This window comes from Salvelinus namaycush, chromosome 32 (assembly GCF_016432855.1).
Source record: "Salvelinus namaycush isolate Seneca chromosome 32, SaNama_1.0, whole genome shotgun sequence".
Lineage (NCBI taxonomy): Eukaryota > Metazoa > Chordata > Actinopteri > Salmoniformes > Salmonidae > Salvelinus > Salvelinus namaycush.
Window position 1 is genome coordinate 9885544 of NC_052338.1, and position 22820 is coordinate 9908363.

The following is a 22820-nucleotide window of genomic DNA, read 5'->3' on the forward strand; positions in this document are numbered from 1 at the left end:
AAAACAAAGTCTACACGACTGTTTCTCATCTCCAGTTTGTATTTTCCTCCCTGAGTGGGCGTCTGACTACCAGTAGCAGTGTGGTGAGTCTTCATGCCTGCGGTCTGTGCTTGTTTGCGGTCCTGCCTTGCCCATCCCAGGCCACACACACACACACACTCCACACCACAGCATCCTCGAGAGACACTACACATTCCTCATGCCCTGTCACGTTGTGTGAGCGTCAGTGGGAGAGGGAAAGAACAGCTCCGTCCCTGTTAGCTACTCAGGAGGAGGCTGATGCACTGACATATAGATGCAGGTGGTTGAATGGGCTTTCAGAGTAACCTAAGTAAATGCACAGCAGATAGAACAACATTCAAAATAGCTCGAAGAAGAATGTGCCGTAAAGCATCACTCCCTCTGATTGTCCCACTGATCTTGATATAGTAGTCAGTGACATACTATGTAGATTTTGTTAAATGATTTTTCTTTTTTTCCCTCACCCTACCACCCATCCCCTAATTGTAGTAAACTAATGGACAACAACACTTAGGCTTCTACTTCCAGCTATACATACTATGTACATTTTACGGACACAATGCCTTTTACAATAGTTATCTTTTGTTTGTTTTTAATCCCATCCTTCAGCTACCCTCAACCCCTCCCATCTATCTCTGAAGACCGTCCAGTTTTGATTTGTCATATATTTATAACTCTGCTGTTTCACAAAAGTTCTGAACCTCTATACATATCTTTACGGACACAGTTAGCTAACTGTCACGCTAAACAACTGTGGTCCCTGGGCCAAAAACATACATTGACATCTACATTTGGCTGTCTTGTCTAGACCAGGCAGAATTATGGCGACACAGGTTGGTAAACACACTAAACTGTTGGCTCTGGTCTGGACAAAGAGGTGAATCGATCAGGCTGATTGTCATTAAAATGCCACCAACTCTGCTGTGATCAATACGTGTGTGTCAGATGTGGCCTGTTTGGCCAGAGGGCGTTGGCCAGCCTGCAAAGTCAGCACAGCGTGGCAGCACTAAACTACATCCTAAATGGCACCCTTATCCCTATATAGTGCACTACTTTCCACAGGGCTCTGGTCAAATGTAGTGCACTATACAGAAAATAGGGTGCCATTTCACACAAACGCTACCAGCTTCCATTGCTCTGTATATTTCAAGCACTCTGAGAGCCTATTCTGTAGCTAGCTATGTAGGTTCCTTTCTGGTTTGTAGTATATTGGAGTCATGCTTTCTGTAGGTCCCTTTCAAACTATTCTGGGCCGATTGTTCCGCAACTAGATCCAAACCCTTGTAGATATTTTATGACAAAGCTCATAAAAAAGCTTTGTGTTTTAAGTTTGTTGTTCGTGTCTGTCGATCAAGTTCATTAGCATTCAGTGAATAATTTGTCATCTACAAATGATACATCAGCATAGACAGTTACTAGTTGTCTTCAATAGGAATAGGCTATGTCTATATGTTTCTATTGAAATGCTCTGTCATACCACAACGACCAGACTGACAGATAGAAACATCAGAGGCAATCTTCCTCCTGCATCAAAGAGGAGGAGAGGAGAGAGGAGGGGAGAAGAGGTAACTCACAGAAGGTGGGAGAAGGGGAGATGGAAGGGGGAGGGGGGGTGAGAGAGGGTGAGAAAGAGGGAAGGTGTTGCTGCAATGCAGTGCTCACCATGCCACAGGGCCCCCATGTCACAGCTATTAATAAGGAGTGCTATTCCATACATCAGCTATTCAGGAGGGATCCTGGCAACCAGAGCCCCCGCGCCAACCAACCAGGTTATTTATAGATTTGGGGGTCAGGAGATTTTTCCGAGACTGGCAGTGTAGGGGCGGGACTTCACATACTAGGAGTAGGAGACAGTATGTGCGTGTGTGGTGGGGATGTGAGGAGATGGGGGGTGCGTGTGTGTGCCTGCATGCCCATGTGTGTGTGTGTTTTGTGTGCGTGGAGCAGGAAATATGTCCGGAATTTTCCAAAGGTCTTCTGGATTTCAATTAGATGTAAACACACCACCACCAAAGTACTGTACAATATAAACACTGCTCACTATGTAAGATGGTGAGCAAAGGACAGTGTTGAGAAAGAGTTGAATTGTAATAACTGTGGCATAATGCATTAGGGAGGAGCTGGAGCTTTATTACAGATGAATGCCATTCAGCAGAGGAAGTCCGATACATTTGTTCTGTATGTAAGAGAGCGATAAGGAGTGAGAGAGAGAGATTGAGAGAGATGTATGTTTACTGCCGCGGTCTCCATGGCAACCCTCAAGCATCCTGGGGTGGAAAAATTGTATTTTCCCCTTTCGTTGCTGTCTGGCCTTTCGCTGGAGACCTGTCATATTGACAAGGCACTGAAGAGCTTACGTTAGGAAAAACATATATTAATTAATTTGAGCCAGTTTGCTACAGCAGGAAAATAATCCTGCAGCAACAAGAAATGTGAATTATTATGTGGATTATAATTCATGGACATTTTTATAGGCGTTGATCCATTTTTTCGTAAGGGGAAATCAAGTGGAAATTACAAACTTCAGAAGTTGTTTAAACCTCAAATACACTACATGTTTTAAAAGTTCTCCTGCAACAGGGGGATCAAATTAAGATCCTATCTTTACATAATACTGTAACTGTAACATCTGCTTCCAACTCACACCCTCAAACACGTAGATCCCCTGAACGCAGTTCACACTCTCAAACACGTAGATCCCCTGAACGCAGTTCACACCCTCAAACACGTAGATCCCCTGAATGCAGTTCACACTCTCAAACACCCAGATCCCAATCACCTGAATTCTAATCACCTGTTCACACACCTGTATGTCGTTATCTCACACTTTAGTTCTGTTCTTTGCACCCCATCACTGTGAGGTATTGTTTGTTTTGTGACACATGTCTTTCGGAGCTCTGTTTTTCCCGTGATTTACTTCTCCCGTGTATGATAGTTTTTGCCTGCCTCACTAACAACGCCTTTTGCCTATTCCCTGCCTGTACTTTAGCCTATCGGATTTCCTGTTATCTACCTATTGCCTGATCTCCCTGACTACGTTACTAGCCTTTTCCCTGCCTGTACTGTTGCCCTTTTGGACCCCCTGTGTATGACCTTCTGCCTGCCCCTGGACCCAGCTACCTGCCTCCTCCTGTGGTCCTTTGCAATAAACACCTGCTGCGCCCTGCGCTTGAAACCAGCTCTCTGTCTCCCCTCGTGTTCATTACAGTAACACAATACCCCAACTCCCTTAAAACATGTAACTCCCCCATTCATTTTTAATAGCTTTACATGGCCAATCTTGGCAGATGGAAATACCACACCATACAATAACATATGGAAATATCATACCATAGCACATTATTACAGTTCTGTTAATGCAATAGTAGATGGATGATGGAGTGGTCATGCAAACAGGGTGACGACAGTCAGACAACCAATACACAGAAACCTACTGAATGATAGATGAGGAAGATGTGGAAAGGAGCTTAGAATGTGAACCATGGTCACTAATGATTGTGAGCACCAATTCATGGTTGGATGAACTGACATGAATGGTATTTTAATAATTCATCGACTTAAACCCCAGCTATGGATATTGAAATATATCACGGTACTTCCTAGGCGATCAGTGACAGTCCGATGAAATGTATTTCGAGTATGAAATGGATTTGGTTTGAGAAACATCATAAGAGCATGTACTGAATTGGGTAAAATACTGTTGAAAAACTAATTTATTTTACAGTAATGACTAAATGCACAAGCTCTTTTCTGCATTGCCCACGGTTTGAAATGATGTCCATCAGCAAGTGCAGCAATACAATACAGAACTCAATAAATTAGCTACAGTGTATCTGGCCGTTCCATTGTCCACTGCACCATTGAATCACACACCCACTTGTTATAATGGGATGTTTTTGAAGAACTTCCTCCTCCCATAGAGCAGCCTGGGTAAGTCCTGAAGTCTGTGGAACAATAACCCAGGAGGGAGTCTCTGTCTGGGGGAGAGAGTGGCCATCTGTCCCATGGTGCCTGTATAGCTATTAGCTACTACTAGTCTGCTACTGTTGAGTCCTAGTCAGTCAGTACAGGGGGGTCGGGAAGAGGTGTTTTTTTTTTTTTACTGTCACGGGAAACCAGAGGGGCTTTGTGGAAGATGACATTACTTTTTCTTCTTGCGAGGAATTTTTCAACACTTCACACCCTCCTCCTCTACTCGCTCCTTTTTATCCGGAGAGGTGAGGTCATAGGCTTTGTTTGCTTTTCACAAAAAACACGAACGGTCACACTTAAGTGATTAGGGCTCTGTGTGTGTGTCAGTGAGTGACGCAATAAACAGTGTCCTACCTCTTCCCCCAGCAAGCTCCTCCTGATAGTCCTAGACTTAGACAGACCAGGCCAAATGGGACGGGTGTGTTAAAAGCAGTAGCATTTTGAGAAACCACCATGTTAGCTAAGTGATGTGCTCTGCCTGTCTTTTTATTTATTTATTTATTTATTTATTTATTTTTACCCCCTTTTCTCCCCAATTTTCGTGGTATCCAATCGCTAGTAATTACTATCTTGTCTCATCGCTACAACTCCCGTACGGGCTCGGGAGAGACGAAGGTCGAAAGTCATGCGTCCTCCGAAGCACAACCCAACCAAGCCGCACTGCTTCTTAACACAGCGCGCCTCCAACCCGGAAGCCAGCCGCACCAATGTGTCGGAGGAAACACCGTGCACCCGCCCCCCTTGGTTAGCGCGCACTGTGCCCGGCCCGCCACAGGAGTCGCTGGAGCGCGATGAGACAAGGATATCCCTACCGGCCAAACCCTCCCTAACCCGGACGACGCTAGGCCAATTGTGCGTCGCCCCACGGACCCCCCGGTCGCGGCCGGCTGCGACAGAGCCTGGGCGCGAACCCAGAGACTCTGGTGGCACAGCTAGCGCTGCGATGCAGTGCCCTAGACCACTGCGCCACCCGGGAGGCCTCTGCCTGTCTTTTGACCCCTGTCAAAAGGACCTCTGTTGCTTCAGCCCTCCACTGTGAAACTAACTATGCTGTTCATTTACATATAAGGACACTATGAGTCATAGATGTTGTCCTCAGGGACACAGCATATGAGATACTTGTAGTATTTTGCTTACTGCGGTTTTCACTGTTGCGCTCTTACTTCTCTCGCCATCTTTGTGTAATACATGTATCACTAGCCACTTTAAACTATGCCACTTTTATGTTTACATACCCTACATTACTCATCTCATATGTATATACTGTACTCGATACCATCTACTGCATCTTGCCTATGCCGTTCTGTACCATCACTCATTCATATATCTTTATGTACATATTCTTTATCCCTTTACACTTGTGTGTATAAGGTAGTAGTTGTGGAATTGTTAGGTTAGATTACTCGTTGGTTACTACTGCATTGTCGGTACTAGAAGCACAAGCATTTCGCTACACTCGCATTAACATCTGCTAACCATGTGTATGTGACAAATACAATTTGATTTGATTTGATCAGTTCTTTGAAACTGTAACACAAAGCGATTGACAATGGAATCGGCTGTAAATATTCATATTATCACTGACTAGGCTTGAAATAAATGGTGATATCATAGTTTAATATGAAAGCACTTCTACGAATCCTCAGAATGTTTGTGATTTTGCTCATGGATACATTTGTGAACCTGTTCAATAACGACAACAACCTTCAATCATTTGTCTAGGGAATAGCAAATCGTTATAAAACATAACGTGAGATGAGATCCCTCTTCAACAGTCTCTGTCTGACAGATTGTGTTGTTGGTCTGGTTTCAGGCGGCACCAGAGACATCGGTTCAGCCCTCACCAGGATGTGTATGAGACACCGGAGCATCGAGGCCAAGCTCAGGCAGTTCTCCATGTGAGTCGCCGTCATCTCCGCCTCTCCATTCTGCCTTTTCTCTCTCTATTCCATCCTTCTATCTGTCTGAATGCGCCCATTAGCTCATATTGTGCAGAGAGTGAAATAAGATAAGCAGAGTGAAATGAGGAGATTAAATTGCCTACAGTATCTACACACACCACACGCCTAGAGGAACACAACCCCAAAAATGTATTGTGTACATTATCTCTGCTACAGATCGTTATTCTCCACTCTGTTTGATTTGAATTGTAATCCCCACCCAAGGGTTTTCATCGACTGCTTGATTAACCCTCTGCAAGACCAGATGGAGGAGTGGAAGAGAGTGGCCAACACGCTGGACAAGGACCACGCCAAAGGTAGGGGCTACACACACAGACACACACAGTAAACTACCTCTACCACAAACACTTTCTCAAACCTCTCCACACTACACTCTACTCCTTCACCCCATTATTGCCTGCAGTCGTACAGTATAATTTGCATACACTCATCACCTCCATCTACTGCAGTAGCACTCTGGTTAGCTAGATATCGCACTTCATACTCCCTTGTGTTTAAAGGAATTACTTTACTTAGTCTGTAGTTCAACAGTGCTTTTATGTGCTTCGGCTAACCACTTCAAACCCAATCCCCCTCTCCGCTCAATAATACCCAACATGGGAGTTCAGTTCTCCCCCGTAGAGAAAAAAAGAGCAGTCCCTCGTTGCAGGGTTTGATTCCAGCCACCACTTATCATACTGATGTTACGACGGGAAGCGAGTCCCTCAGAACAAAGATCAATGAGATGTTATTCCTTTTTAGGAGTCGCCCTCGTTTCGGTTGTTCGCCGCACTTCAAAGCACTGACAATGGCAATGTGTGACACGTTGTGTCCACTGTGTTTCCCTTCCTTCCGCAGAGTACAAGAAAGCCCGTCAGGAGATCAAAAAGAAATCCTCCGACACTCTCAAGCTGCAGAAGAAGGCAAAGAAAGGTAGGGTGACTGAGGATGCCTGGTGTCTGGTTTGGACTGCTTATGGTGACTCTGAGGATGCCTGGTGTCTGGTTTGGACTGCTTATGGTGACTCTGAGGATGCCTGGTGTCTGGTTTAGACTGCTTATGGTGACTCTGAGGATGCCTGGTGTCTGGTTTGGACTGCTTATGGTGACTCTGAGGATGCCTGGTGTCTGGTTTGGACTGCTTATGGTGACTGAGGATGCCTGGTGTCTGGTTTGGACTGCTTATGGTGACTCTGAGGATGCCTGGTGTCTGGTTTAGACTGCTTATGGTGACTCTGAGGATGCCTGGTGTCTGGTTTGGACTGCTTATGGTGACTCTGAGGATGCCTGGTGTCTGGTTTGGACTGCTTATGGTGACTCTGAGGATGCCTGGTGTCTGGTTTGGACTGCTTATGGTGACTCTGAGGATGCCTGGTGTCTGGTTTGGACTGCTTATGGTGACTCTGAGGATGCCTGGTGTCTGGTTTGGACTGCTTATGGTGACTCTGAGGATGCCTGGTGTCTGGTTTAGACTGCTTATGGTGACTGAGGATGCCTGGTGTCTGGTTTAGACTGCTTATGGTGACTCTGAGGATGCCTGGTGTCTGGTTTAGACTGCTTATGGTGACTCTGAGGATGCCTGGTGTCTGGTTTGGACTGCTTATGGTGACTGAGGATGCCTGGTGTCTGGTTTGGACTGCTTATGGTGACTGAGGATGCCTGGTGTCTGGTTTGGACTGCTTATGGTGACTCTGAGGATGCCTGGTGTCTGGTTTGGACTGCTTATGGTGACTGAGGATGCCTGGTGTCTGGTTTGGACTGCTTATGGTGACTGAGGATGCCTGGTGTCTGGTTTGGACTGCTTATGGTGACTCTAAGGATGCCTGGTGTCTGGTTTGGACTGCTTATGGTGACTCTGAGGATGCCTGGTGTCTGGTTTGGACTGCTTATGGTGACTCTGAGGATGCCTGGTGTCTGGTTTAGACTGCTTATGGTGACTCTGAGGATGCCTGGTGTCTGGTTTAGACTGCTTATGGTGACTCTGAGGATGCCTGGTGTCTGGTTTGGACTGCTTATGGTGACTCTGAGGATGCCTGGTGTCTGGTTTGGACTGCTTATGGTGACTCTGAGGATGCCTGGTGTCTGGTTTGGACTGCTTATGGTGACTCTGAGGATGCCTGGTGTCTGGTTTGGACTGCTTATGGTGACTCTGAGGATGCCTGGTGTCTGGTTTGGACTGCTTATGGTGACTCTGAGGATGCCTGGTGTCTGGTTTAGACTGCTTATGGTGACTGAGGATGCCTGGTGTCTGGTTTAGACTGCTTATGGTGACTCTGAGGATGCCTGGTGTCTGGTTTAGACTGCTTATGGTGACTCTGAGGATGCCTGGTGTCTGGTTTGGACTGCTTATGGTGACTGAGGATGCCTGGTGTCTGGTTTGGACTGCTTATGGTGACTGAGGATGCCTGGTGTCTGGTTTGGACTGCTTATGGTGACTCTGAGGATGCCTGGTGTCTGGTTTGGACTGCTTATGGTGACTGAGGATGCCTGGTGTCTGGTTTGGACTGCTTATGGTGACTGAGGATGCCTGGTGTCTGGTTTGGACTGCTTATGGTGACTCTAAGGATGCCTGGTGTCTGGTTTGGACTGCTTATGGTGACTCTGAGGATGCCTGGTGTCTGGTTTGGACTGCTTATGGTGACTCTGAGGATGCCTGGTGTCTGGTTTAGACTGCTTATGGTGACTCTGAGGATGCCTGGTGTCTGGTTTAGACTGCTTATGGTGACTCTGAGGATGCCTGGTGTCTGGTTTGGACTGCTTATGGTGACTCTGAGGATGCCTGGTGTCTGGTTTGGACTGCTTATGGTGACTCTGAGGATGCCTGGTGTCTGGTTTGGACTGCTTATGACTGGAACCAGGCTCTCTGTGACTTTGACTTTGAAGGTAAATCCGATTTGGTGGTGGCGGGAGGAGACAAAAGTGTTGATACTGAATTCTACCAAGACACATCTCATACTGTCCCAGGTGACAGGGCAAAGGGTCAGAATAGTTATGGGATGAGAGGCAGAAGAGACAGTTATTTTGGGGAAGTTATCTGTCTGGATTTAAGGAGGGACTATATTGTGCAAATAACAATCCATTGGATTTTATTACAGACTTTATATCTTCACGATTTTGGGCCAAAGTCTAATATATTCTGCAATGCATAAGTTAATAAGGATATGTGACAATTCTGCAACCTGTAGCTATTCAAGAACAGGTCTCCTTTTCCTGGGTCTAAACTGACTGAGATTTTTCCTTTCTACTCCAACTGCCATTGTTGCATCCGATCACGCCCCTGTTCTTTCCAGCTGACGTGTTCGGTAAGTCGCTGCCCCCTGTAGCTCCCTTTGTGTCACGGTTCTCTGTTGACCTGTTGACCGCCGTTGACCTTTCCCACCTGTGTGTGGTCTCGTCCCCATCCCCTGTCACATTGTCTACTGGTCTGTTTCATATTGTGAGGTCACATTCCTCACTCAAGGGTTAAAAATCTCCTGAATGCCCAAAATAGTTCCTCGTCCCTGCTTCTCTTCTTCTTCCGGTCTCCCCTGAGGTCCCCTCCCCCCACCCACTACCCTCACTGTGTCATGAGTTTGGTCTGCTTTCAAATATACCTCACTGACTCCCTTTGGCTTTTCGCTGCAGCTTAATTTTGTATCATCAGGGGAGATCAGGACTGGGGCAGCATCACTAAATAATTGTGGAATTCATTATCTGTTTGGCTCCAATATACAGGTAACTGCCAAAATAAAGGAAACACCAACATAGTGTCTTAATAGGGAGTTGAGCCACCACAAGCCTCCTGAACAGCTTCAATGCACATTGGCAAAGATTCTACAAGTGTCTGGAACTCTATTGGAGGGATGTGACAACGTTCTTTCATGAGAAATTCCATCATTTGGGGTTTTGTTGATGGTAGTGGAAAAACTCTAAGGCGCAGCTCCAGAATATTGCATAAGTGTTCAATTGGGTTGAGATCTGGTGACTGAGACACACACACACACACACACACACACACACACACACACACACACACACACACACACACACACACACACACACACACACACACACACACACACACACACACATTCTCAAAACTGTCCTTCGCTCACCATCTTACATAGTGAGCAGTGTTTATATTGTACAGTACTTTGGTGGTGGTGTGTTTACATCTAATTGAAATCCAGAAGACCTTTGGAAAATTCCGGACATATTTCCTGCTGCACACCGACACACACACACCGACACACACACACACACACACACACACACACACACACACACACACACACACACACACACACACACACACACACACACACCTTACCTTATGCTCCTTTGAGACCTCTCTTTCAAAGTCTCTGAGATCTCTTCTTCTAGCCATGGTAGCCAAAATAATGGGCAACTGAGCATTTTTATACACCCTAAGCATGATGGGATGTTAAATGCTTAATTACCTCAGGAACCACACCTGTTTGGAAGCACCTGCTTTCAATATACTTTGTATCCCTCATTTACTCAAGTGTTTGCTTTATTTTGGAAGTTACCTGTAGATCTCCACTGAAACCACTTTTAAAGGAGCCATTTCTGTATCCCACAGTCACAGCCAACAATCAGGGCCTCTTCTCTGACAGCTCTGATATGATATAGACTTGTGAGCAGTTTTCAACCTCTTGTTGTTTAGAGTAATGTTCTGATCTGACTCCTGTCTCACCCTCACCATATTCTGCCTGTTATGAAACCAAGTACAGCTTGTATTGTGATATACCTGTTTACAGAATTTGTAGATTTTAGATGTATATCATTCATGTTTGTAGAGGTTTCCAATGTTGTTATTTTCGATGTGATAGAATGCTAAAACATTATGAATGGTACTCCCTGACATGCATTCACCATACACATGAAAAACGAGACATCTGCCTCATGAACCAGTCTGTTTTAGTTGCATAAAATGCCTGTTATGATTGTATACAAGACCATATTATCCTGACCGTCAAAATAGTTTGATTTCCACCTTCAAACTCACCCGTAAGACAAAACAAACAGGACCGAGAACTGACCCCTGAGGAACCTCAAATGTGGTCAGATCACTCTGGTCCAATAGTCTCCCTAGCCTATTATATAGTGCAGGAAAACTCCCCCAGTGCATTCCTATGAGTGTAATGAGAGCAATGGAGAGCATCAACATGCCGAATGTGATCCAAATGTTGGTTCTATGTCCCTTTAAGGAATTCCGTTGCAGTGCTTTCCCTGGAAAATAAGAAGGGCCTCCATCTATCTAGCCTTAACCACATAAATAGTACTGGCTCTTCTGAGAAATGTAAAACTTTAATTGCATGTTTACGTCCCTAAAACCTACAGAGGAGATTACTGAACGTTTCTCTATCAGATCAGACAACAGTTGTATTCTTTTAGCACACCATGATACTTAATCTACTTTGATTGTGCGTTGTACATTAGTTAATAGACCAATAAGAAAGAGAGTTCCAACACTTTTTTAATTCATTGATATGACTCATCTAGATTTTAGAATGTCAGTAAAACCAAAGACAGTTTTGATACAAGTGGTTGATTTTGAGAGGGTAAAATGCCCAAACCCAGAACAATGCACTGTTTTGCGATTACATAAGTGCATTTCAATGGGGGGGGGGGGGGAAATATCCTGCTTTAACTCCGTGTACCTTGCCTAGGGCTGTGGTTCTTCACTGTGTTCCTGAATGCTGAGCTTGTGTAATATTGTGAGGGTGTGACCCTGATGTAAACACCAACCGGTTCCACAGCATGATTTGATTGGTGCTTGAGATAGCACTGTGAGGATTGTGCTCATAGATATAAATTAGTGATCAAAAGATTAAGCGTGAAGTAGTCCAAGGGATTGGTTGGAATTGGAATTACAAAGATGGTTGGGACTGTGGTGATGGTTATATCTATATAACTATATATCTAAGGATGATGGTGACAACTGAAAACCACAACAATTCAATTAAAACATATCTTTAAGAGACATTGGTGACTTTTCGTCCTGTTTTCACCTCAGAATTCTTTCAGTCATAAACATCTGGCTTGAGACTGAAAATAGTTTATGTTGCTGTGTACTCAGATAGACCTTGTCTTAACCCTAAATTAGGATCAAACTAACAAAGGTGGTGTGTGTGTGTGTGTGTGTGTGTGTGTGTGTGTGTGTGTGTGTGTGTGTGTGTGTGTGTGTGTGTGTGTGTGTGTGTGTGTGTGTGTGTGTGTGTGTGTGTGTGTGTGTGTGTGTGTGTGTGCGTGCGTGCGTGCGTGCGTGCGTGCGTGCGTGCGTGTGTGCGTGCCGCAGGCCGGGGGGACATCCAGCCACAGCTGGACAATGCCATGCAGGACATCAGTGATAAGTACCTGTTTCTGGAGGAGACGGAGAAGCAGGCGGTCAGGAAGGCCCTGGTGGAGGAGAGGAGCCGCTTCTGCACCTTCGTCTCCATGCTGAGGCCCGTTGTGGTGAGTCCACACCAACAGCCTGTGTTGTCAAACACAGGTCATTTGTTAGGGTTTGCTGGGCCGAAGAAAATATGTAGAAATTAAGTAGAATCTGCGAACACAATTGTTTCAACACATTCTAACCAATCATGTTGTTCTAACAAATGAGTTCCAACCAATAGCGTCTTTGTTATGGGTGTTAATATACAGTGCACTTCGAGGGTCCAAACAACCATCTCATCCTTTTAAAGTGAACTATTTGGATTTTTTTTTAATGAAGGTGTATGTGTACCCAAGTGTTGCATTTGTTAGTAAATGTTTATTCTGTAAGTATACGCAATCTGCGCTAGTCCATGCTGGTCAGTTTACTGCTCCTCTGCACCTGTGAACGTGATTAATGTAATATATTCTAAGTTGTTCTATTGCCATTGAATGTTGCTCTCCAAAGAGATCAGAAAAATCCCATTAGAGGGATGACCTGCTTCAATTCACTGAAGTCTAAAAGTAGAACTATTAAGTCGATGGAGAACAAGCTCAAATTTGAAGTGTATACCACAATTATAAGTTAGCACAAGCCCTTACACCAACCCTCCTTTCTTGTTCATCAGGAAGAGGAGATGTCCATGTTGGGGGAGATCACTCACCTGCAGACCCTCACTGATGACCTGAAGGCTCTGACCATGGACCCGCACAAGCTGCCCCCCGCCAGCGAGCAGGTCAGTGATTTGGTCCGCACCCTCAGGACAGGGCTAATAGTCCTCTTTTTGCATGTTACACTCGTGTTCTGGATAACTGTAAGTGTCTCTGTGTTACTGATTCACATGATTGGAGGTACAATGGTAAATACATCTATTTCCATCTAGAAATAGGGCTGCCAATTGCTTTTTTTACAAGATGTTTGGTTTATAAATTGTCTTGTTGTGACGTTTTTCCTCCCAGGTCATTCTGGACCTGAAGGGATCTGAGAGCAGCTGGTCCTACCATACCCCTCCTTCCTCCCCCAGCACCATAGCATCCAGGAAGTCCAGCATGTGCAGGTTAGTGAGCATGCCCAATAATCACCACTACACCAAAAACCTCTCAGCTGATAGTAGTGACTGGGAGTGACGCATCAGCCTAGCATCAGTCCTCCTCCGTCATCTGATGGATTGGAGCTGGAACTGCAGCTTTGGCATTATTGCCATAATTGGGATGTTTACAAATGTGAGGCCGCAGTGGCCTCTCCGAAATGAACGAGTTAACTGTCTCAATGATTTCCGAGGAGGCCTGTTGTGTTAGGTACTAGGGCCAGAGAGACCATCCAATTTGTTTTCCAGGCAAGCTTGTTAGCAACCTCTGCTTGTGGCTGGCGCTGTAACATATTCAAACTGTAGCTGTTTGCAATGTGCCTAGTAACAGTCTTTCAGTAGAAAACCATTGGCTCTCCTGGAAGGTTGGATACATTTTAGCTGGTTTGTAAACCCATAAAAAAACGGAAAGCTGTAAATATGGCTTTGAATCAATATTTATCTATTTACTTAGTTAAGACAGTTGAGAACCAGTTACCAATATCCGTAGTAACCAAATGACTGTATTCTCTCCTCATCTCTCGCAGTAGTCTGAACAGCGTCAACAGCAGCGACTCTCGCTCCAGCGGCTCTCACTGCCACTCCCCCACCTCCCACTACCGCTACCGGAGCTCCGCCCTCCCTCAGCAAGGGCCCGCCCGCCTCTCCAGTGTCTCCTCCCATGACTCTGGCTTCATCTCCCAGGATGCCTACCAGTCCAAGTCTCCCTCGCCCATGCCCTCTGACACCAACCCACAGGTACTACAGAGAGACGAGCCTGAGAACAGGAACTTGTGGTGACAATATTTATGGCTCTGGTCATATTCAAATCAAATCAAATTGTATTTGTCTACAGGTATAGAACGTACTGTGAAATGCTTACTTACAAGCCCTTAACCAACAATGCAGTTCAAGAAATAGAGTAAAGAAAATATTTACTCAATATTTTCTTTTTTTAAGTAACACAATAAAATAACAATAACGAGGCTATATACAGGGGGTACCGGTACCGAGTCAATGTGCGGGGGTACAGGTTAGTCGAGGTAATTTGTACATGTAGGTAGGGGTAAAATGACCATGCATAGATAATAAACAGCGAGTAGCAGCAGTGTAAAAACAAAGGGGCGGGGTGTCAATGTAAATAGTCCGGGTGGCCATTTGATTAATTGTTCAGCAGTCTTATGGCTTGGGGGTAGAAGCTGTTAAGGAGCCTTTTGGACCTAGACTTGACACTCCGGTACCGTTTGCCGTGCGATAGCAGAGAGAACAGTCTATGACTGGTGACTAGTGTCTTTGACAATTTTTTGGGCCTTCATCTGACATCGCCTAGAATATAGGTCCTGGATGTCAGGAAGCTTAACCCCAGTGATGTACTCGGCCGTACGCACTACCCTCTGTAGAACCTTGCTGTCGGATGCGGAGCAGTTGCCATACCAAGCGGTGACGCAACCGGTCAGGAGGCTCTCGATGGTGCAGCTGTAGAACATTTTGAGGATCTGGGGACCCATGCCAAATCTTTTCAGTCTCCTGAGGGGGAATAGGCGTTGTCGTGCCCTCTTCATGACTTTCTTGGTGTGTTTGGACCATGATAGTTTGTTGGTGAGGTGGACACCAAGGAACTTGAAACTCTCGACCCATTCCACTTCAGCCCCGTCGATGTGAATGGGGGTGGGTTCGGCCCTCCTTTTGGTGTTATAACTGCTTTATCTACACCCCTCAAACAGACATATTACAGAAACCCTAAACACACTCTGAAGAAGTAACATATAAACTAAAACATATGCACACACACACACACACACGGTAACAGAGACATTGTATTCCAACTGACACTTCACTCTCTCCACCTGGGCTTTGTTACTGGTCAGAAAGAATCCTCCCAGGTTGCTAGGTAACGGGGATCATTAGAGACAGCAGTGGTGGCGTCGCTGTGGGAGACTGTGCAGATAGATCTCGATGAGTCATCCTCAGTCACACCCCCATTACATTACATTAGACCAGTAGAGCCACAGGGGTGAGCAGCTGGGAGCTAGCCCAACAGACAGCTGGGTCTGATTGATTACACACACACACACACACACACACACACACACACACACACACACACACACACACACACACACACACACACACACACCAAGTGTGTTTAGTCACTGTACATAGATCATGTAAAGGCCTTATGTACTGTATACATGTATGATAACTACAGTGTTGCTTGAATACAAGGTAAGGCTTGTGTGGTCTCAGGTGACTGGAGATATGCCTGCTTTGTAGCTGCTCAACTCAAACAATGCCCTATGTAGTTCTAATTACCATTCAAATGCTGTGCTAATGTGGAAGGCTTTTAATGGCTGAAAAGCACAGTTGTTGTTTTAAGTGACAGTTTTAACAGTGGCCAAGTCGAATACTGTGGCTATTTAATTATAATGTAGGCCTACCAGAGTGGCCTACCATCAAAAACAATGGAAAAAATGCATCCCATAACATTTTAACATGGAAATAGCTGTTCTATCATTCATCCTACAGTAGCAGCCAATGTGTGGTGTTCAGTGTAGGTCTACATTCCACGAGACTTTTGAAAAAAATCATGCAGGGCTTGACATTAACCTGTTTATCCAATTGCCCTTCAGACAAGGTGACTGAAAATGTTGTTTTATTTGATGCAAGATACCACTTTACAAAAAAATGCATTATTATTTTTATACCATTATTACAGAAAATCTGACAAATTACGCTACCCTCTGCCTATTGGCTACTTAGTTTATTCAAGCCTGTCTCAAAATACAACACTGCCCCTTTAAGACAAATAGAAGCTCTTTACCTGACTTGCTTTTCAAAGTTGTCTAGAAATGTACATGTTTTGTGTGCTTGTAAGAAGCAATCACTCCCCTATTGCTGACTACAAATGATATATAACTGGGCTAATAACTCACTAACTAGCAAGGATATGAACAAAATGTGCACATGGCTACATGCAGCTCTCGCTTTGATCTTAAAACAAGCGCATCTACTCACGACCGCTCATGCTGTAAACACAGTCCGGTTCAAAGTGAATGGCACAGATCCGTATACAGTTTAAGTCATAAGTTTACATACACCTTATCCAAATACATTTAAACTCAGTTTTTCACAATTCTTGACATTTAATCCTAGTAAAAATTCTCTGTCTTAGGTCAGTTAGGATCACCACTTTATTTTAAGAATGTGAAATGTCAGAATAATAGTAGAGAGAATTATTTATTTCAGCTTTTATTTCTTTCTTCACATTCCCAGTGGGTCAGAAGTTTACATACACTCAATTAGTATTTGGTAGCATTGCCTTTAAATTGTTTAACTTGGGTCAAACGTTTCGGGTAGCCTTCCACAAGCTTCCCACAATAAGTTGGATGAATTTTGGCCCATTCCTCCTGACAGAGATGGTGTAACTGAGTCAGGTTTGTAGGCCTCCTTGCTCGCACACGCTTTTTCAGTTCTGACCACAAATTTTTAATAGGATTGAGGTCAGGCCTTTGTGATGGCCACTCCAATACCTTGACTTTGTTGTCCTTAAGCCATTTTGCCACAACTTTGGAAGTATGCTTGGGGTCATTTTCCATTTGGAAGACCCATTTGTGACCAAGCTTTAACTTCCTGACTGTTGTTTTGAGATGTTGCTTCAATATATCCACATAATTTTCCTGCCTCATGATGCCATCTATTTTGTGAAGTGCACCAGTCCCTCCTGCAGCAAAGCACCCCCACAACATGATGCTGCCACCCCCGTGCTTCACGGTTGGGATGGTGTTCTTTGGCTTGTAAGCCTCCCCCTTTTTCCTCCAAACATAACGATGGTCATTATGGCCAAACTGTTCTATTTTTGTTTCATCAGACCAGAGGACATTTCTCCAAAAAGTACGATCTTTGTCCCCATTTAGCAATTGCAAACAGTAGTCTGGCTTTTTTATGGTGGTTTTGGAGCAGCGGCCTTTCAGGTTATTTTGATACAGGACTTATTTTACTGTGAATATAGATACTTTGTACCTGTTTCCTCCAGCATCTTCACAAGGTCCTTTGCTGTTGTTCTGGGATTGATTTGCACTTTTCGCACCAAAGTACGTTCATCTCTAGGAGACAGAACGAGTCTCCTTCCTGAGCGGTATGACAGCTGCGTGGTCCCATGGTGTTTATACTTGCGTAATATTGTTTGTACAGATGAACGTGGTACCTTCAGGCGCTTGGTAATTGCTCCCAAGGATGGGAGGTCTACAATTTTTTTTCTGAGGTCTTGACTGATTTCTTTTGATTTTCCCATGATGTCAAGCAAAGAGGCACTGAGTTTGAAGGTAGACCTTGAAATTCTTTGTCACGCCCTGTGACTAGGGTGGGCATTCTAGTTTCTTTATTTCTATGTTTTCTATTTCTTTGTGTTTGGCCGGGTGTGGTTCTCAATCAGAGGCAGCTGTCTATCGTTGTCTCTGATTGAGAACCATACTTAGGTATCCCTTTTTTCCACCTGTCTTTGTGGGAAGTTGACTTTGTTTGATGGCACTCAGCCTTTAGCTTCACGGTTTGTTTTTGTAGTGTTTATTGTTTTGTTCGGCGTCATTTTTATTAAATAAAAGGAAAATGTACGCTCACAACGCTGCACCTTGGTCCTCTTCTTTTAACGGCCGTGACATACTTCCACAGGTACACCTCCAAGTGGCTCAAATTATGTCAATTAGCCTATCAGAAGCTTCTAAAGCCATAACATCATTTTCTGGAATTTTCCAAGCTGTTGAAAGGCACAGTCAACTTAGTGTATGTAAACTTCTGACCCACTGGAATTGTGATACAGTGAATTATAAGTGAAATAATCTGTCTGCAAACAATTGTTGGAAAAATTACTTGTGTCATGCACAAAGTAGATGTCCTAACGACTTGCCAAAACTATAGTTTGTTAACAAGAAATGTGTGGAGTGGTTGAAAAACTAGTGTTAATGAATCCAACCTAAGTGTATGTAAACTTCCAACTTCAACTGTATGGCAATGGTCTATTTGCATATAGGTCTACTGCAGCTCTGATAGGTTATGCCGTCAATGTAATAGAACCCTACTCCGATGTGTTCTGCCTACAACAACATCTCTTGCATAGTTCGTTTTGTTTCGGTATGTTTTGTTGAAAGTGGCAAATATTACGTTGATTCGATCACAATTGCCACAGCAAAGGGAAACGTTGATAGTGTTAACTAACAGGGGAAAAGTTCAGTGTAGTTCAGTCACGTGCTTCTCTCCGTGGGCAAAGATTTCTTCTGTGCATTAGTCCTGGGGAAGCTGCGCTGCAGTCTCGGGACTACTGTGCTCAGCTTGGAGGGAACATTGCTAAGCACCTATGACTATGCAATGGATTTTATTAATAATAATAATCTCTGCATCTGCGTACTGCTAGCTGTTTAGTGTGTAACAAGTCACACTTATATGCATAACTTTCATGCTTTGCTGTAGTGCTTATAGTTTTTATATGATACAGTATGTGTTTTCCTTCTTATCGAGGTTGCAAATCCATAACGTTTTTCTTCTGTTCTTTTTTTCTCTGTCCTTCCGTCTGTGCATCTTGTCTTTTTTACCGTATTTTCGTGGCTGCTCTGTTTTGAACTGCTTCTTTATATATTTGTGTGTGTGTGTGTGTCCCTCTCTGTCCTGCTGCACGGCTTTGCTGTAGACCTCTGGCTCTTCATCCTCGGCCGTCTCCGAGACTTGCCAGCCTGTCAGTGAGGGCAGCTGCTCCTCCTCCTCCTCCTCCTCACCTGCCTCCTCTAAGGAGACCTGCTCCAGCACTAGGGTGGAACAGGTGAACACACACACGCTTAGACACTCAGATACGTACATTCTCCCCTAAACATGAGCAGTATTATTAAGTACACTGTTTTGGTGGTTGATCAAACCTCCCTCATTCCTGTCACATAGACAACAGGGTCATGTTCAGTTGGCCTTAAATACGGGAGCATTCTTAAGTTCAGGTAGTAGCCTACCTTCTCCGTTTCACTTTGGTTCAAAATGTGCCTACTGAACATGACACAGGTGTCTGCTACCATGATTTGATATTATAATTAGATTCCATCTGATTTCAGTCGTGTGCATTATTTTCACCTTATTGTTTCATTCCCAGCAGCCGCCCTTTTGAATTATCATTTCTCATTGTTGTGTCACTTTGTCCTCCACTCACATTCAGCTGTCAAACGGGCACGATCATCAACATCACGGGCCCTCCACTGCCCTCTATCTGTCAGGCGGGGGCATGCAGGAGGTCTACCCCGACCTCCCTCCATCCTCCCCTTCCACCCCCCTCGCCTCGCCCTCCTACTCTCCCACCTCCCCCGTGTGGGCATGGTCGAGACCAAGTTCTGCCCTCCTGGTGGACTACCCCCCCTATTGCGCCCTGGGGCCGGGCATGATCCCCTCCTCCAAGGTCCCCACCTGGAAGGTGCGTCCATTCTGTCATCAACCGCCTCCTCCTCTTCCTCCTTCTTTTTCTCCTCTTCCAGTCTCCCCTGTGGGTGATCAAACACTGATACACTTTTCAAATCACAGGGAGATTGCAAACACTCTGGTTACATTATGCTAGTATTTATATGTGGAGTCAGTCATACAGCATAAAGTCATATGTCATTCATAAAGGCATGAATGCTATACAATCAGTTTGTCCTTTTTCTTCAGTTTCCTGCTTAATGAACACAACAGAGCAGAGCTATTCTTTGTGGGCTTTGCTCAAGAGCTTTGTCTTTCTGTGTTGTGCAGGACTGGGCCAAGCCAGGGCCCTACGACCAGCCCATGGTGAACACCCTGAGGAGGACCAAGGAGAAGAGGGAGACTCCAAATCCCAGCAGCCCCCAGGCCACCACACCAGGGGACGAGCCCCAGAGAGCCAAGGGAACCAATGCAGTCATAACAGCCAAGGTAAAATATACAAAGATATAGCTACACCCATAATTTCAGAAACGTGTGGATACTAATACCAATACCCCAAATGTAGAGATGTACAGTATATATGACCATGTTTCATTAGAATGCGATGTATGTGTTTATATTGTACGACAGACCTGGGCTCCATACATGTCAAATATTTATTTTATTTACTGTATACTATAGGAAAAACTCAATCAAGCACAGCTTAAGTTTAAAAAATATATTTACATAGTATTCACGTAGAATTTAACCCAGGTCTATTGTACTGTTAAATGCAGTTGTCTGTATGGTGTGAAATATGCTTTTAGTATATACAGTGCATTCAGAAAGTTTTCAGACCCCTTGACTTTTTCCACATTTTGTTGCGTTACAACCTTATTCTAAAATGGATTATATAGTTTTTTCCCCTCATCAATCTACACACAATACTCCATAATGACAAAGCAAAAACAGGTTTTTAGATATTTTTGCAAATGTATTAAAAATAAAACACAGATATATCACATTTACATAAGTATTCAGACCCTTTACTCAGTACTTTGTTGAAACACATTTGGCAGCGAATACAGCCTTGAGTCTTCTTGGGTATGAAGCTACAAGCTTGGCACACCTGTATTTGGGGAGTTGCTCCCATTCTTCTCTACAAATCTTCTCAAGCTTTGTCAGGTTGGATGGGAAGAGTCGCTGCGCAGCTATTTTCAGGTCTCTCCAGAGATGTTTGATCGGGTTCAAGTCCAGGCTCTGGTTGGGCCACTCAAGGACATTCAGAGACTTGTCCCGAAGCCACACCTGCATCGTCTTGGCTGTGTGCTTAGTGTCATTGTCCTGTTGGAAGGTGAACCTTCGCCCCCAGTTTGAGGTCTTTAGCATTCTGGAGCAGGTTTTCATCAAGGATTTCTCTGTACTTTGCTCAGTTCATTTTTCCCTCAATCCTGACTAGTCTCCCAGTCCCTGCCGCTGTAAAACATCCCCACAGCATGATGCTGCCAACACCATGCTTCACCGTAGGGATGGTGCCAGGTTTCCTTCAGAGATGACGCTTGGCATTCGGGCCAAAGAGTTCAATCTTGGTTTCATCAGACCAGAGAATCTTGTTTCTCATGGTCTGAGAGTATTTAGGTGCCTTTTGGCAAACTCCAAGCTGGCTGTCATGTGCCTTTTACTGAGGAGTGGCTTATGTCTGACCACTCTACCATGACGGCCTGATTGGTGGAGTGCTGCAGAGAGATGGTTGTCCTTTTGGAAGGTTCTCCCATCTCCACAGAGGAACTCTGGAGCTCTGTCAGAGTGACCATCGGGTTCTTGGTCACCTCCCTGACCAAGGCCCTTTCCCCCGATTGCTCAGTTTGGCTGGGCGGCCAGCTCTAGGAAGAGTCTTGGTGGTTACAAACTTCTTCCATTTAAGAATGATGGAGGCCACTGTGTTCTTGGGGACCTTCATTGCTGCAGACATTTTTTGATACCCTTCCCCAGATCTGTGCCTCGACACAATCCTGTCTCGGGTTTTTGCTCTGACATGCTCTACCAACTGAGCCCGTGTGGCTCAGTTGGTAGAGCATGGCGCTTGCAACGCCAGGGTTGTGGGTTCGTTTCCCACGGGGGGCCAGTACAAAAAAAGTATGAATGTATGTACTTGTAAGTCGCTCTGGATAAGAGCGTCTGCTAAATGACTTAAATGTTAAATGTAATAAGGCTGTAACGTAACAAAATGTGGATAAGTCAAGGGCTCTGAATACTTTTCGAATGCACTGTATATTGTTGTATGCTTGCTGTTATGTGAATTTATATGGGGTTGAATTCTGACATAAGATAAGTAGATTTAACATGGACTTACTGTACATTTTTTATTTATTTTTTACTTAATTAAGTCTATGTTATCTCCTGCAAAATACCATTGTCTACATATGTGAAAATGGCATATTTCTAAGTTTGAAGTTAAAAAGTTCTACCCGATGACATCATTAAAAGTTAGAACATTTGACACTATGAGATTTGCGGTGACGTGGGATCAAAAAATACCGTTCCTCTGGCTAGAAAATCATGGAGAAGCATTTTTTTAGTACCTTTCATCTTATCTTTTTAACCACAGATCATAGAAACACGCTGTTTTCAGACATGTAGACAGTGGTATGGTGTTGGAGATTATGAACATGAGGTTGAAAAGTGGCGGAATTATCTTTTAAGGCAACTTATCTCAAGTCTGAATAAGGCCCATATTGCATAGGTATGTATAAGCTATATGTCTTAATGTATGTGTGTCAGCAGGAGGAGGCGGAGGCCCATGAGGAGCTGGCCCTGGCTCTGGCCCGCGGGTTGCAGCTGGATATCCAGCACTCCAGCAGGGACTCCCTGCAGTGCTCCAGTGGCTACAGCACCCAGAACACCACACCCTGCTGCTCTGAGGACACCATACCCTCACAAGGTACTGTAGTGTGTATGTGTGTGTCTCCTCTGTCTAATGGCATTTTGTTATCAGCGTC

The 22820-nt window shown here is 44.6% G+C and overlaps 1 protein-coding gene across 1 annotated transcript in view; it reads left to right on the forward strand.

Annotated features, from left to right (window-relative positions):
- LOC120026812 (protein MTSS 1-like) overlaps positions 1–22820 on the forward strand; it is a 48735-nt gene that overhangs the window by 25197 nt on the left and 718 nt on the right. The window contains exons 4-13 of the mRNA XM_038971526.1: positions 5807–5891; positions 6159–6250; positions 6792–6866; positions 12234–12391; positions 12979–13086; positions 13310–13407; positions 13965–14175; positions 19097–19225; positions 20173–20331; positions 22603–22762. Coding sequence (XP_038827454.1) covers positions 5807–5891; positions 6159–6250; positions 6792–6866; positions 12234–12391; positions 12979–13086; positions 13310–13407; positions 13965–14175; positions 19097–19225; positions 20173–20331; positions 22603–22762 — 1275 coding nt within the window. The remainder of the gene's footprint in view (positions 1–5806; positions 5892–6158; positions 6251–6791; positions 6867–12233; positions 12392–12978; positions 13087–13309; positions 13408–13964; positions 14176–19096; positions 19226–20172; positions 20332–22602; positions 22763–22820) is intronic.